Source organism: Staurois parvus, unplaced genomic scaffold (assembly GCF_062004578.1).
Source record: "Staurois parvus isolate SC_StPar_1 unplaced genomic scaffold, SC_StPar_1.0 ptg000845l, whole genome shotgun sequence".
Classification (NCBI taxonomy): Eukaryota; Metazoa; Chordata; class Amphibia; order Anura; family Ranidae; genus Staurois; species Staurois parvus.
The window spans coordinates 2,799,221-2,813,875 of NW_028318641.1; the positions used below are offsets into that span (position 1 = coordinate 2,799,221).

At 42.1% G+C, this 14,655-nt stretch overlaps 1 protein-coding gene across 8 annotated transcripts in view; it reads right to left on the minus strand.

Annotated features, from left to right (window-relative positions):
- Nucleotides 1–352: 352 nt before the first annotated feature.
- The window catches only part of MEF2A (myocyte enhancer factor 2A), a 302,264-nt gene continuing 287,961 nt past the window's right edge, over nucleotides 353–14,655 (minus strand). For all 8 annotated transcript variants that reach the window (XM_089655538.1, XM_089655541.1, XM_089655542.1 and 5 more), the window contains 3 exons: nucleotides 10,850–10,976; nucleotides 6,142–6,268; nucleotides 353–2,386 (listed from right to left, as the gene is read on the minus strand). In XM_089655538.1, the coding sequence (XP_089511664.1) occupies nucleotides 2,056–2,386; nucleotides 6,142–6,268; nucleotides 10,850–10,976 (585 nt within the window). In that variant the 3' untranslated portion in view covers nucleotides 353–2,055. The remainder of the gene's footprint in view (nucleotides 2,387–6,141; nucleotides 6,269–10,849; nucleotides 10,977–14,655) is intronic.

Consider the following 14,655-nt stretch of genomic DNA (forward strand, 5'->3'; position numbering starts at 1 on the left):
CCAACGTGAACAGAAACAAGAATCTGAAAGAGGTTCTTATCCCTTTTCCGCACTGTCCATAAATGAAGGGGGGGGGGGGGAAGAAAAAAAAGAAGGATTTTGGCCTGAGATCCAACATCCCTCAACTGGCAGAAGTAATTTCTATGAAAGTCCTATTGTATGGTGTACACAAGAGGTGCGCTTTTCTAGAGGTGTGGTCTAAGCTGCTGAAGTCTTCTAAAAGAAACGCCATCTCTAAAACACGTTCCTCAACCTAAACACCGGTCTCCTCCAATCAGCCCAATTTTTGCCTATTTTGCCACGATACTGCGCATGAAATATTAAGTATTAGGTCAGATTAAAAACACACCACTTTGAATACCACAAAACAAATTTTATACAACTCTCAGAAAAAAAAAGCGAGTTGTGTAGTAACAGTACTAGCAAATAACACCCAAGAGGGAATACAGCATATCTGACAAAACTGTACATTACACATTAAATACTCTTATACTTTTCTACTTGGATATTGCCGTCATCACTTCAAGTTGGCAGTAATCCGCAATTTATATTTATATATATATATATATATATATATATATATATATATATATATATATATATATATATATATATATATATATATGTATGTATATGTATATATATATATAAATCGGTTTGTTGAACATACAATACATTGGTACTTACACCCTGTCGTGAAATATTTTAGGATGTTATATACAAAAGAACGAGAGTTTGGCTCAAAGTTTAAATTTATACATACAGGTATATCATGGCTTATTTTTTTTTTTATTTTCTTTCTGCAGATGTTGCATTATTATTTTATTTTTTTACTTTCTTAGCAAAAAAAAAAAAAATATATAAAAATCAAGGAATTACAGGAGAAGTCTAAAGTCTACAAAAAGAAAAAAAAAAAAAAAAGGAAAAAGAAAAAGCTCAACATACAGCTTTGGTTTATATAAATAATTCATTGCAGAACGTGTTCAAAAGTATAGAACTTTTTATATATAGTCATTAATTCATAAGGGTATTTTTTTTTTTAATAATATAAAATATACACAAGCTAAAATCAGTTCTCTATTTGTTTTGTTTTTTTTTTTTTTCAAGGTATGAATGTAAAAAGAAATGTTCTTAAACATATTCCAATTATAACTTAATATATTACTTTTTTTTTCTTTCTTTTAAACGCCACCAGACGTGTAGATCTTTAAACAAAAAAAAAATCTCATGCTCCCCCCCCAATCCCATTTTTATTTATATATATAGATATATATTTTTTTTTTTAAGTCACACACTTGACAAGAAACCTCCTTTCTCCCTTTTTTTGATTGCTGTTTGTGTTGAGCGTGCAAAAATAGACTGTGTGGCTTAAGCCCTTCATATACTCCTACCGTGAGGGGAGGGGGGATTTAGGCATGGGTTGTGTAGGATAAAACATTTACATATACAGTATTGCTTTCTTTTGTTTCCTGCTTTCGGGTTTGTATTCCTGCTACAAAGCCAGGTCTTTGAATGGCCTGCCTACACAAGGGGCTAAGGACAGAGAGCTTTGTACTGTATAAACCTCTTGGCAGAGGGGGATGTCAAGTCAGTTGCGGTGGTTAAAAAGGGACTTACAACCGTACTACAGAGATACGCATTTTCACTAACCCCCCCAATCCCTGTCTAAAAAAAAAGAAAAAAAAGAAAAAAAACATCCCTTTACTATTGCAGTCTCAATGTGGTACAGTACAAGACTCCGATTTTTCTGTGTTCTCTCCAGGAAAAGGGTCAAACTCCATGTAGGTGCCACATCCACGTAATGTTGTAGGTCTATGTTCAGTCATTTGCAGCAGGTACCTGATAGAATTTGTGTTGGACACAACTGAGCACACAAGAGACACACAAAAGATGAGCTTGTGCATGTTTGTGTGACATCATTCTCTTTATTTTTATATATATATATATATATATATATATATATATATATATAGGGTTCTGCATCCTCTGGAGACAAAAAAAAAAAAGTTTTTGATATGCATGGAGCTCAGCCACTGAAGAGGACAGAAAAAACCTTTATGTCACCCAGGCATCCATCCTCATTCGTTTCATGGAGGGGCTGTCCCTGTCTTCCGTGTTGGGATTCCTTCCCATGCTGACGGGAGAATGGAAATCGTTGCGAACATCCTCTCGATCGCTCCCGTCATAGGAGCTGCTGGAGCTACTGAGGCTGTCCACGGGCGATCTCCCCATTTCTGGACAAGCCTGGGGTTGATGGTGCTGTTGCGGAGGAAAGCCGGTGGAGGTCACCCTGTCGCGTGGAGGAGAGATCGGCTCCGACTTGATGTGTATGTTTTGGTTGGTATTGATGGATAAGTTTGAACCCTGAGATAGCTGCCCGCCAGCTCTGTGAAATACAAAACAAAAAAAAAAAAAACTGCATAAATGAAGGAAGGTGGATTTGATTTCAGGTACTTATATAGCGCCATCAATTTACATATATATTGTACATTCACATCAGTCCCTAACCCTCAAGGGGCGTACAATCTAAGGTCCCTAGCTCACATTCATACATACACATACTAGGGACAATTTAGACAGGAGCCAGTTCACCTACCAGCATGTCTTTGGAGTGTGGGAGGAAACCAGAGTACCCGGAGGAAACCCACGCAGGCACAGGGAGAACATGCAAACTCCAGGCAGGTGGTGCCGTGATTGGGATTCGAACCAACAACCCGAGTACTGCCAGGCGGAAGTGCTAACCATTTAGCCACTGTGTGGATGCATGTCATTTGCAATTATGAAGGCATCATTACAAACCGAGCAATGCCATAATAGAAACAAAGAACGTACAAATCCCAAGTTCAAAAAAAGTTGTGTAAAAATCTACATAAAAGCAGAATGCAATGACTGGCAGATCTCAAACCCACAATTTATTCACAATAGAAAAACGTGTCAAGTGTTTAACTACTTCAAGTCCGGACACTTTCACCCCCTTCCAGTCCAGGCCAATTTTCAGCTTTCAGCGCTATCATACAAGAATTTTTGTAACTTTAGTAACCTATTCACTTTTGAAATGAGACCAGCATAAAACAAAACAAAAAAAAAACAAAAAAACAGTCAATCATTTGTCCGATTGTGTGTACGGGGCCATACTCTGGGTTAACCCATTGCCACCATGACAGTAAATGATGGACAATCTCTCCAACATAGCCCCAGACAGCAATACAATGTGACAGGTGCTCCAATCCTTTCTCCGTCTATCAAAGTTTGGTTGGACATACAATTTACAACCAGCCAATGTCTAGATTTTGAAGTCTTAGAAAGAGACAGACAAGACAACAAACTATAACCAGGATTTCTATTGTGTGTTCTGTCACTTATTTTGCTGCCCCTATGACCACAGATATTTATGGGTTTGCAGTTGTGTTACCTTCAAGGAAAACAAAAACAGGTAGAGTGACCTTAAAAGCTTTAAAGCCAGGAGTCCACCTGTGTCCACCTGTTCCTAGACTATGGCCATACATGCTCATAACAAACAGTAAAAGAATTTTACAATAAACCATCACTGACCTATCTAGCAACTTGTACTGTGAAGTAATTTATTTTCAAGTATTCCAACAAAACTGGGTTTCTAAGTGCTAAATAAAATCTGCTGGTTGTTTAAATTAGAGGGCTGGTAGACTGCCAAGATTCTGCTCTTCATGGAAGAGCTGGGATTCAGTATTCCGATTTCTCCCCAATGCCTTAAAGCTACATAGATGAATGGGGGCTTGTTTTATTGTGCTTGTTCAGAATATGTAAATACATTAATGTGCAGTCTGGACCAGGGACGGACTGACCATTTAGTCACTGGGCACTGCCCGAGGGCCCAGGGTCAATAGGGGGCCCCATGAGATGCCCCTGGTACTTTTCATAGGCTTTTTTGGGTGTGGTTTGAGTGTGGGAGAGGACACAGGGGCCCCGTGATTTCCTATTGCCCGGGGGCCCCATGAGTTGTCAGTCCGCCCCTGGTCTGAACACAGGTTTACTATATCAGCTGTGGCAGGAGGGGATGCAGTTCAGGTGCAGCTAGGATTAGGAAGCACCTAGTAACATGGGACAAAGTAGTACATGTACTTTGTCCCATAGGGAACAAAACATAGGAGATGAAACAGCAAAAAAAAAAAAAAATCTGACTCTTGAAATGAACATTTAACTTCTCCACACTAAAAAATGTAACCATGAACCAAACTATAATCTTCACCCTTAAAGTTATTCTAAAGGTTCTAATTGAAAAAAATAACAAGCATGTCATATTGAACTGCTCTGTGCAATGGTTTTACACAGAGCAGCCCTGATCCTCTTCTTTCTAGGTCCCCCCGCCAGCGGTCCTAGCTTCTTCTCTCTGCCAAGTGTCCCCAATAGCAAGCCTCTAGCTATGGGGGCACTCTAGCAGGCTCGCTCCTAAACCGCACTCCTGGTAATGGACTTTGTCCGTTCGCACACACAGTGTAGCTGGGCCCTACCCGTCCCCTCCTCATTGGCTCACTCGCTGTGATTGACAAGAGCAAGAGCTCGCTCCTGAGAAGCACTCCTGGTAATGGACTTTGTCCATTCGCACACAATGTAGCTCAGCCCCACCCGTCCTCTCCTCATTGGCTCACTGGCTGTGATTGACAACAGCAGGAGCTCACTTTTGTGCCGCACTCCTGGTAATGGACTTTGTCCATTCGCACACACAGTGTAGCTCGGCCCCACCCGTCCTCTCCTCATTGGCTCGCTCGCTGTGATTGACAAGAGCAGGAGCTCGCTCCTGAGAAGCACTCCAGGTAATGGACAAAGTCCATTCGCACACACAGTGTAACTCAGCCCCACCCGTCCTCTCCTCATTGGCTCACTGGCTGTGATTGACAACAGCAGGAGCTCACTTTTGTGCCGCACTCCTGGTAATGGACTTTGTCCATTCGCACACACAGTGTAGCTCGGCCCCACCCGTCCTCTCCTCATTGGCTCGCTCGCTGTGATTGACAAGAGCAAGAGCTCGCTCCTGAGAAGCACTCCAGGTAATGGACAAAGTCCATTCGCACACACAGTGTAACTCAGCCCCACCCGTCCTCTCCTCATTGGCTCACTGGCTGTGATTGACAACAGCAGGAGCTCACTTTTGTGCCGCACTCCTGGTAATGGACTTTTTGTCCATTCGCACACACAGTGTAGCTCAGCCCCACCCGTCCTCTCCTCATTGGCTCGCTCGCTGTGATTGACAAGAGCAGGAGCTCGCTCCTGAGAAGCACTCCTGGTAATGGACAAAGTCCATTCGCACACACAGTGTAGCTCAGCCCCACCCGTCCTCTCCTCATTGGCTCACTGGCTGTAATTGACAACAGCAGGAGCTCACTTCTGAGCCGCACTCCTGGTAATGGACTTTGTCCATTCGCACACACAGTATAGCTCAGCCCCACTCGTCCTCTCCTCATTGGCTCGCTCGATGTGATTGACAACAGTAGGAGCTCGCTCCTGAGAAGCACTCCTGGTAATGGACTTTGTCCATTCGCACACACAGTGTAGCTCTGCCTCACCCATCCTCTCCTCATTGGCTCACTACCTGTGATTGACAACAGCAGGAGCCAATGGCTCTCACTGCTGTGTGGGCGAATAACGAGAGAGAGAGAGAGACATGGGACAGCCGCTGCTCTCATGCACATTGCTGGAATGAGATGGGGCTTAGGTGAGTCTAAGGGGGAGGAGCTGCAGGTTTTTTTTTTTACTGTAAAGCATAGAATGCATTAAGACATAAAAACCTTCTGCCTTTAGAACCACTTCAACCCCCAACCCAAATTTCTAAAAAGCTACATTTGCTTTGTTGAACACTGGAACTACGAACGCCAATATCTTTTGGTGCTGAGAAATTCTAACACGTGCAAAAAAATTCTGTCATCTGCACGTGAAGAAAAATAAATTCTCTACATTCTCTACTCCTGAATGCTTACAGAAGAAAATCATTGAAAAGTGATGAGACTAGAGACAGTCAAACTCTGTTCTCAAATCTTCCCACCCTGAGCCCTCACCAAAGTTACTTTTCAAAATTTTAGACATAAAGTACAGTTGTGCCTTTAATTTCCAAATGAACACAAAACTCCTTTTCCTACGTATGCAACATAAATTTGGATCAATACTCACACAAGGGAGCTGAGGGCTGCTTGTCCTAAGTGATGCTGCTGCCAGGCAGACACCTGTCCAATGGGCAGCATTCCTGGCGAGTTAAACCCTTGTAGAACAGAAAGGTCCGCACTGGTAAGAGGATAATCTGGGCAAGAATAAAAACCAACGGTGAAAGAGCAAAACTTTGTTGTTTCAAGAAATGTACAACCATTTTTCGACCACATTGTGATATAAATTAAAAAAAAAAAAAGAAAAGTATCAAAGGTTTTTTTTTTTTTTTTTTTAACTCCAGTTCTTTTTACTGGAAATATGTCAAGGAGGACTTTAATAAACTCAACTTGGTACCTGTGTTTTCTATATTGTATTTACATAGTTAGTCTGGCTGAAAAAAAGACAAAAGTTCATCCAGTTCCACCATACGAAAAAAAAAAAATTATAATCCTATACCCACAGTTGATCCAGAGGAAGGCAAAAAAAACCCAGCAAAGCACGATCCAATTTGCTCCTGCTGGGAAAAAAATTCCTTCCTGATCCCCCGAGAGGCAATCGGATATTCCCTGGATCAACCTTACCTATAAATGTTATATCCAGTTATATTCTGTGTATCCAAGAAAGAATCCAGGACTTTTTTGAAGAAATCCACTGAGCTGGCCAGAATCAACTCTTGAGGGAGTCTATTCCACATTTTCACAGTTCTCACTGTGAAGAAACCTTTCCGTGTTTGGAGATTAAATTTCTTCTTTATATTTCATAGATTTGCTATGAAATATATCGAACTGGCTCTGGACAGTAACCTGCCAAATTTTCATATTCATACATCTGCCATATAGTCAATCTAATGATTTGTCCTGGGGTGGACAAATTAAAGTTTAAATCTACCTAAAACAAAAAACAAAACATCTGCACAAGGGACATTATTTACCTGCAGTGATATGTGTGCCTTGTGCTGTTGTGGCCTCCTTTTGCCAAAACCTTCCTTCTCCGATTCCCCCACCCCCTCTACCATAATCTTTCGGTGTAGGGAAGATTAACAGAGGCAAGGAGCTGTGACAGGTACTCATCAAAAGTGCCCAACTACAGTCATGGCCGAAATTGTTGGCACCCTTGATATTTCTCCAGGAAATCATGTATTTCTCACGAAACGTATTGCATTAACACATGTTTTGCTATACACATGTTTATTCCCTTTGTGTGTATTGGGACAAAACAAAAAAAGGGAGGAAAGAAAGCAAATTCGACATAATGTCACACAAACCTCCAAAAATGGGCTGGACAAAAGTATTGGCACCCTTTCACAACTGCGGATAAATAAGAATGTTACAAGCATGTGATGCTCCTGTAAACTCACCTGGGGCAAGTAACAGGTGTGGGCAATATAGAAATCACACCTGAAAGCAGATAAAAAGGAGAGACGTTCACTTAACCTTTGCATTGTGTGTCTGTCTGTGCCACACTAAGCATGGACAACAGAAAGAGGAGACGAGAACTGTCTGAGGACCTGAGAACCAAAATTGTGGCAAAATATCAACAATCTCAAGGTTACAAGTCCATCTCCAGAGAACTAGATTTGCCTTTGTCCACAGTGCGCAACATTATCAAGAAGTTTGCAACCCATGGCACTGTAGCTAATCTCCCTGGTCGTGGACGGATGAGGAAAATTGATGAAAGATTGCAACGCAGAATAGTCCGGATGGTGGATAAGCAGCCCCAAACATGTTCCAAAGACATTCAAGCTGTCCTGCAGGCTCAGGGAGCATCAGTGTCAGCGCGAACTATCCGTCGACATTTAAATGAAATGAAACGCTATGGCAGGAGACCCAGGAGGACCCCACTGCTGACACAGAGACATAAAAAAGCAAGACTACAGTTTGCCAAAATGTACTTGAGTAAGCCAAAAGCCTTCTGGGAAAACGTCTTGTGGACAGATGAGACCAAGATAGAGCTTTTCGGTAAAGCACATCATTCTACTGTTTACCGAAAACGGAATGAGGCCTACAAAGAACAAAACACAGTACCTACGGTAAAATATGGTGGAGGTTCAATGATGTTTTGGGGTTGTTTTGCTGCCTCTGGCACTGGGTGCCTTGACTGTGTGCAAGGCATCATGAAATCTGAGGATTACCAAAGGATTTTGGGTCGCACTGTAGGGCCCAGTGTCAGAAAGCTGGGTTTGCGTCCAAGATCCTGGGTCTTCCAGCAGGACAATGACCCCAAACATACGTCAAAAAGCACTCAGAAATGGATGGCAAAGAAGCGCTGGAGAGTTCTGAAGTGGCCAGCAATGAGCCCAGATCTAAATCCCATTGAACACCTGTGGAGAGATCTTAAAATTGCTGTTGGGAAAAGGTGTCCTTCCAATAAGAGAGACCTGGAGCTGTTTGCAAAGGAAGAGTGGTCCAAAATTCCGGGTGAGAGGTGTCAGAAGCTTATTGATGGTTATAGGAAGCGACTGATTTCAGTTATGTTTTCCAAAGGGTGTGCAACCAAATATTAAGTTAAGGGTGCCAATACTTTTGTCCAGCCCATTTTTGGGGTTTTGTGTGACATTATGTCATATTTGCTTTTCTGCCTCTGTTTTATATTTGTTCCAATACATACAAAGGGAATAAACATGTGTATAGCAAAACATGTGTTAATGCAATACCTTTTTTGTGTGAAATACTTGATTTTCAGGAAAAATATCAAGGGTGCCAACAATTTCGGCCATGACTGTATACCCATCCATTGCACCAAGCTGCTCTATTCATAGAAGCCATAACTACAGTTTCTACAAATGGAACGCGATCTATGAATGGAGGAGGCGGATGTTTGATAGACCCACCTCCTCAATTGAGGAGGCGGAAGTTTGATAGACCCACCTCCTCAATGGAGGAGGCGGAAGTTTGATAGACCCACCTCCTCAATGGAAGAGGCGGAAGTTTGATAGACCCACCTCCTCAATTCATAGGTTCATTCGTAGAAGCTGGGCAGATGAGAGCCTGTCACAATCCCTTATTCACCCAAGTTCAGACCTTAGAAGCAGAATATTTAGTATGTTACTGAGCAAACAGCGGAGGACTGAGCTGGGGACAATTTGCCTCCTAGAACACTACAAATATGAGAACTGTACCAAAAGTGATGCAAAAGTGGGCATAACTTTTTTTTATTAACTTGCATTGATCGGTCAAATGTCACATGTTGGTAGAATAGCTCTTCCTTTATAGTAAATCATCATTTTTTTCAGTGTAGGTCAATAATGGATTCCAAACAAGCAATGTGCCATCATCGAGTTCTTGATGAAGGAGGGGTGCAGGCTGTCCCACATCCACAGAAGGCTACAGAATGATTACGGAGATGACAACATTGAGGAGAACAATGTCTTGTCATTGGTGATTCTTGTCATCTCTGCAAACATTCTGTAGCCTTCTGTGGATGTCAGGCAGCCTGCACCCCCTCCTACATCAAGAACTCAATGACTGTATGTTGCTTCTGCTAGGAATCCATTATATCCCTGCAATGAAAAAGAAGAGTTACTATAGAGGAAGAGCTACTCTACCAACATGTGACCAACTATTGTAGGTTAATAAATCACTTATGCCCGCGTTTGCATTACTTTCAGTACAGATCTTTTAATATAGTTACATAATTACATAGTTAGTCTGGCTGAAAAAAGACAAAAAAGTCCATCCAGTTTAACCATTAAAAGAAAAAAAAAAGTTTTAATACTACACCCACAGTTGATCCAGAGGAAGGCAAAAAAAAAACCCAGCAAAGCACGATCCAATTTGCTCCTGCAGGGAAAAAAAATCCTTCCTGATCCCCTGAGAGGCAATCGGACATTCCCTGGATCAATACATGTTGAGCTAGTGATTGACCCTGAGTGGAGATACTCCCCCAATTTACACTTTAATCAGAGTGGGTATTATGACAGTTAATGGGCATTATGTAGTTTAAAGCTCCACTTTTCTGCCTCCACCCCCCCCCCTCCGCTGCCACATTTGGCACCTTTGGGGGGAAAGCAGCAGGTACCTGGTTTTGACAAGTACCCACTCTTACTTCTGGCTGAATTCGTCATGGCCAACTGAGCCGGAAGTTCGCCCCCACCCCACAGCCCTCTGGGACACTTCTAAGGTCCCAGAGGATTGCACGCCATTCACAAAGTGCGGCGTGCTTCACGCATGCGTAGAAGGCAACCGGCGTTGAAGCTGCAAAGTTTCACTTCCAGTTTCCCTTAGTCAAGATGGTGGCGCCAGCACCCGACAGCAGATTAAAGAGTCGGCTCGGGGTGAGGACACCATTGGATGCACGGACAGGTAAGTGCCTTACTATTACACAGTATTTGTAGCTGCGAACGTTAATTTCTTTTTTTTTGGGGAGGTGGTGGGGGGCCGGAACTCTGCTTTAACTGAGAACACAGGGACTGCCATGAGTTTACATTTGATTTTTTTTGTCCCCCAGACATGGGCTTCCATGCTCAAGCATGACTGTGAGCTCTATAGAAATGAATGGGACAGCCAACTTAGTTCTCCCTTTAATGTCCATAGAGTTTGAAGAAAACCAAATGTGATCTGGAGGCAAAAAATGCCCACTACAGTAGAGAGCGCTGGGGAATACATTTTTTACTCAAACAAAAGTAACCCATGGACATAATATTATTAGGTGCTTTTTTTTTTTTATTGGAAATGTAAAAATTACAGGAATCTGAAGATGGAAGGATGCAGAGTGAACAGAATTTGGTAAAGCTTACCAGTATTGTAGGCAGTAGGCATGGCGGAGTAGACCAGACCCTGTGTGGCCAGACTAGGTGTCGTTACAGAGACAACTGGAGTTGCAAGAGGCTGTGTAGACTGGGAGCTGCTTATCCTCTGTGTATTCTGTGAACAAGTAATAAGTTTTCAGCAATAAAATAAATGTTGCAAAAATGTAATGGTCAGACACCAAAATTTGAAGCCAAATGTCCAGGATTTCAAAAAGAGCAATCATGAGCCTGAACAATTAAAACCTTTAATGCAAACCATAGATCTTAATCCTTAGATCCAGAGATACGGGCATCACATGAACATGAACAGGCTGGAAGGCTGACTAGTCTTTGCTGTGAGAAGGAGCAGGGTGAGCTGAGCTGTCAAGGAACTTTACAGAACTCGGCTTTAGTGTTTATGCTATGAAGATGAATTGCTCCACGGTGCCTGCAGCTAAAGAAGCTTGTGTTGGGAGACCACACTGGACTGACTGGATTGGTCACTGGTCTTGGATGGATATTTGTGTGGGTTAAAAGGAATTCCTTCCAGTGGATAGTACCCAGTGATGGATGGTGGTGATGGGTCCACTTGGGGATTGGGCTGCTGCCCTTTCTGTGCAACCTTACAGATGCTTTAGCATGTACACTTGGATAACAAGAAAGTAGCGCCCAGCGTCCAGAGAATTGCAACTTATAAAGTATGGTTGATAGGCGTTTATTAAAAAGTAGCAACTTGTACATCAAGCCAACATGTTTTGGAGGAATAGACTCCCCCTTCTTCAGGGCTAACAAACAAAACAAAGGGTGGGGATATACAGTATCTCACAGAATTGAGTTCACCTAAGTGATGCTACATGTACTGCGACATACTGAAGTAGAGCATGATCCCCTCCCTTCAGAGACTGGGCCACAGAGCAATATTCCAACATAACGACCCCAAACACACCTCCAAGACAACCACTGCCTTGCTAAAGAAGCTGAGGGTGAAGGTGATGGCCTGGCCAAGCATGTCTCCAGACCAAAAATCCTTTTGAACATCTGTGGGGCATCCTCAAATGGAAGGTAGAGGAGCGCAAGGTCTCTAATATCCACCAGCTCTGTGATGTCATCATGGAGGAGTGGGAGAGGACTCCACTGCCAGCCTGTGAAGCTCTGGTGACCTCCATGCCCAAGAGGGTTAAGGCAGTGCTGGAAAATAATGGTGGCCACACAAAATATTGACACTTTGGGCCCAATTTGGACATTGTCACTTAGGGGTGGACTCCCTTTTGTTGCCAGCGGTTTAGACATTAATGGCTGTGCATTGAGTTATTTTGAGGGAACAGCAAATTTACATGTTATACAAGCTGTACACTCACTACGTCACATTGTAGCAAAGTGTCATTTCTTCAGTGTTGTCATATGAAAAGATATAATAAAATATTAACAAAAATATGAGGGGCGTAATCATTTCTGTGAGATACTGTGCATATATACAGTGGGGCAAAAAAGTTTTAAGTCAGCCACCAATTGTGCAAGTTCTCCCACTTAAAAAGATGAGAGAGGCCTGTAATTGGCATCATAGGTAGACCTCAACTATGAGAGACAAAATGAGAAAAAAACATCCAGACAATCACATTGGCTGATTTGGAAAGAATTTATTTGCAAATTATAGTGGAAAATAAGTATTTGGTCAATATCAAAAGTTCATCTCAATACTTTGTTATATATCCTTTGTTGGCAATGACAGAGGTCAGACGTTTCCTGTAAGTCTTCACAAGGTTGGCACACACTGTTGCTGGTATGTTGGCCCGTCCTCCATGCAGATCTCCTCTAGAGCAGTGATGTTTTGGGGCTGTCGCTGGGCAACACGGACTTTCAACTCCCTCCAAAGGTTTTCTATGGGGTTGAGATCTGGAGACTGGCTAGGCCATTCCAGGACCTTGAAATGCGAAGCCACTCCTTCGTTGCCCGGGCGGTATGTTTGGGATCATTGTCATGTTGGAAGACCCAGCCACGTTTCATCTTCAATGCCCTTGCTGATGGAAGGAGGTTTGCACTCAAAATCTCACGATACATGGCCCCATTCATTCTGTCCTGTACATGGATCAGTGGTCCTGGTCCCTTTGCGGGGAAACAGCCCCAAAGCATGATGTTGCCACCCCCATGCTTCACAGTAGGCTTGGTGTTCTTTGGATGCAACTCAGCATTCTCTCTCCTCCAAACACGACGAGTTGTGTTTCTACCAAACAGTTCTATTTTGGTTTCATCTGACCATATGACATTCTCCCAATCCTCTTCTGGATCATCCAAATGCTCTCTAGCAAACTTCAGACGGGCCCAGACATGTACTGGCTTAAGCAGGGGGACACGTCTGGCACTGCAGGATCTGAGTCCTTGGCAGCGTAGTGTGTTACTGATGGTAGCCTTTGTTACGTTGGTCCCAGCTCTCTGTAGGTCATTCACTAGGTCCCCACATGTGGTCCTGGGATTTTTACTCACCGTTCTTGTGATCATTTTGACCCCACGGGGTGAGATCTTGCGTGGAGCCCCAGATCGAGGGAGATTATCAGTGGTCTTGTATGTCTTCCATTTTCTAATTATTGCTCTCACAGTTGATTTGTTCACACCAAGCTGCTTGCCTACTGCAGATTCAGTCTTCCCAGCCTGGTGCAGGTCTACAATTTTGTTTCTGGTGTCCTTTGACAGCTCTTTGATCTTCACCATAGTGGAGTTTGGAGTGTGACTGTTTGAACTTGTTATCAGTATAAAAGACACCTGTCCACAACCTCAAACAGGTGCCATTGATACAGGTAATGAGTGCAGGACAGAGGAGCCTCTTAGAGAAGAAGGTACAGGTCTGCGAGAGCCAGAAATCTTGCTTGTTTGTAGGTGACCAAATACTTATTTTCCACCATAATTTACAAATAAATTCTTTCCAGATCAGCCAATGTGATTGTCTGGATTTTTTTTCTCATTTTGTCTCTCATAGTTGAGGTCTACCTATGATGCCAATTACAGGCCTCTCATCTTTTTAGGTGGGAGAACTTGCACAATTCGTGGCTGACTAAATACTTTTTTGCCCCACTGTATTATCAAAAATTTAAAAAAAAATGATACTATAAAAATATATACATACATACTGCCAGCTTACAAGCTCTATGTATATATTTTTTTAGTATCATCTCTACTTCATAACTTTTTCTATATATGTTTACTTATTCTTAATATATATTCCTCCCACTGACACCAATGCAGGGGCACAATTACTCTCACTGAAAACAATGGGGCATGTTTTTTCCCCTACTCACTTTGGGAACTTGTTTTACTCCCACTGGCCAGTCTGGCCCCTCTAAAGTCTGTAGTAAACTGGCCCTTTGTTTATAAAGTTTGGAGAACCCTGGTCTAAATCAAGGGTCCATTTTTCATGAATAAAAAGAACAATAACTACAACTATAAGAACATTATTATTTGTATATTATTGTTATTATTAATAATAAAAAAAAAATATTACAAATAATTTTAGATTTGTATTTTATCAATATAAAACTACTACTACTGTCTACTGTTGTTACTATTATTATTATTAATAAAAATAATAATAAATGCATAAATTATTAATGATAATATAAAAGGTCTGTATGCAATTCTACACAGAACCAACAGAGGGTAGTCTTGTACCGACATTACCAGACAAAGACGTCACATCGATGATTTCAGTATGGAGGATAACAAGCATTTAAACCCAACAAAAAATAAAGGCAGCCTGCATGTGAGAGAGCTGAACAAGAAACCATACATACACACATGCAAGCATTCCCGCATGAACTTTCTGC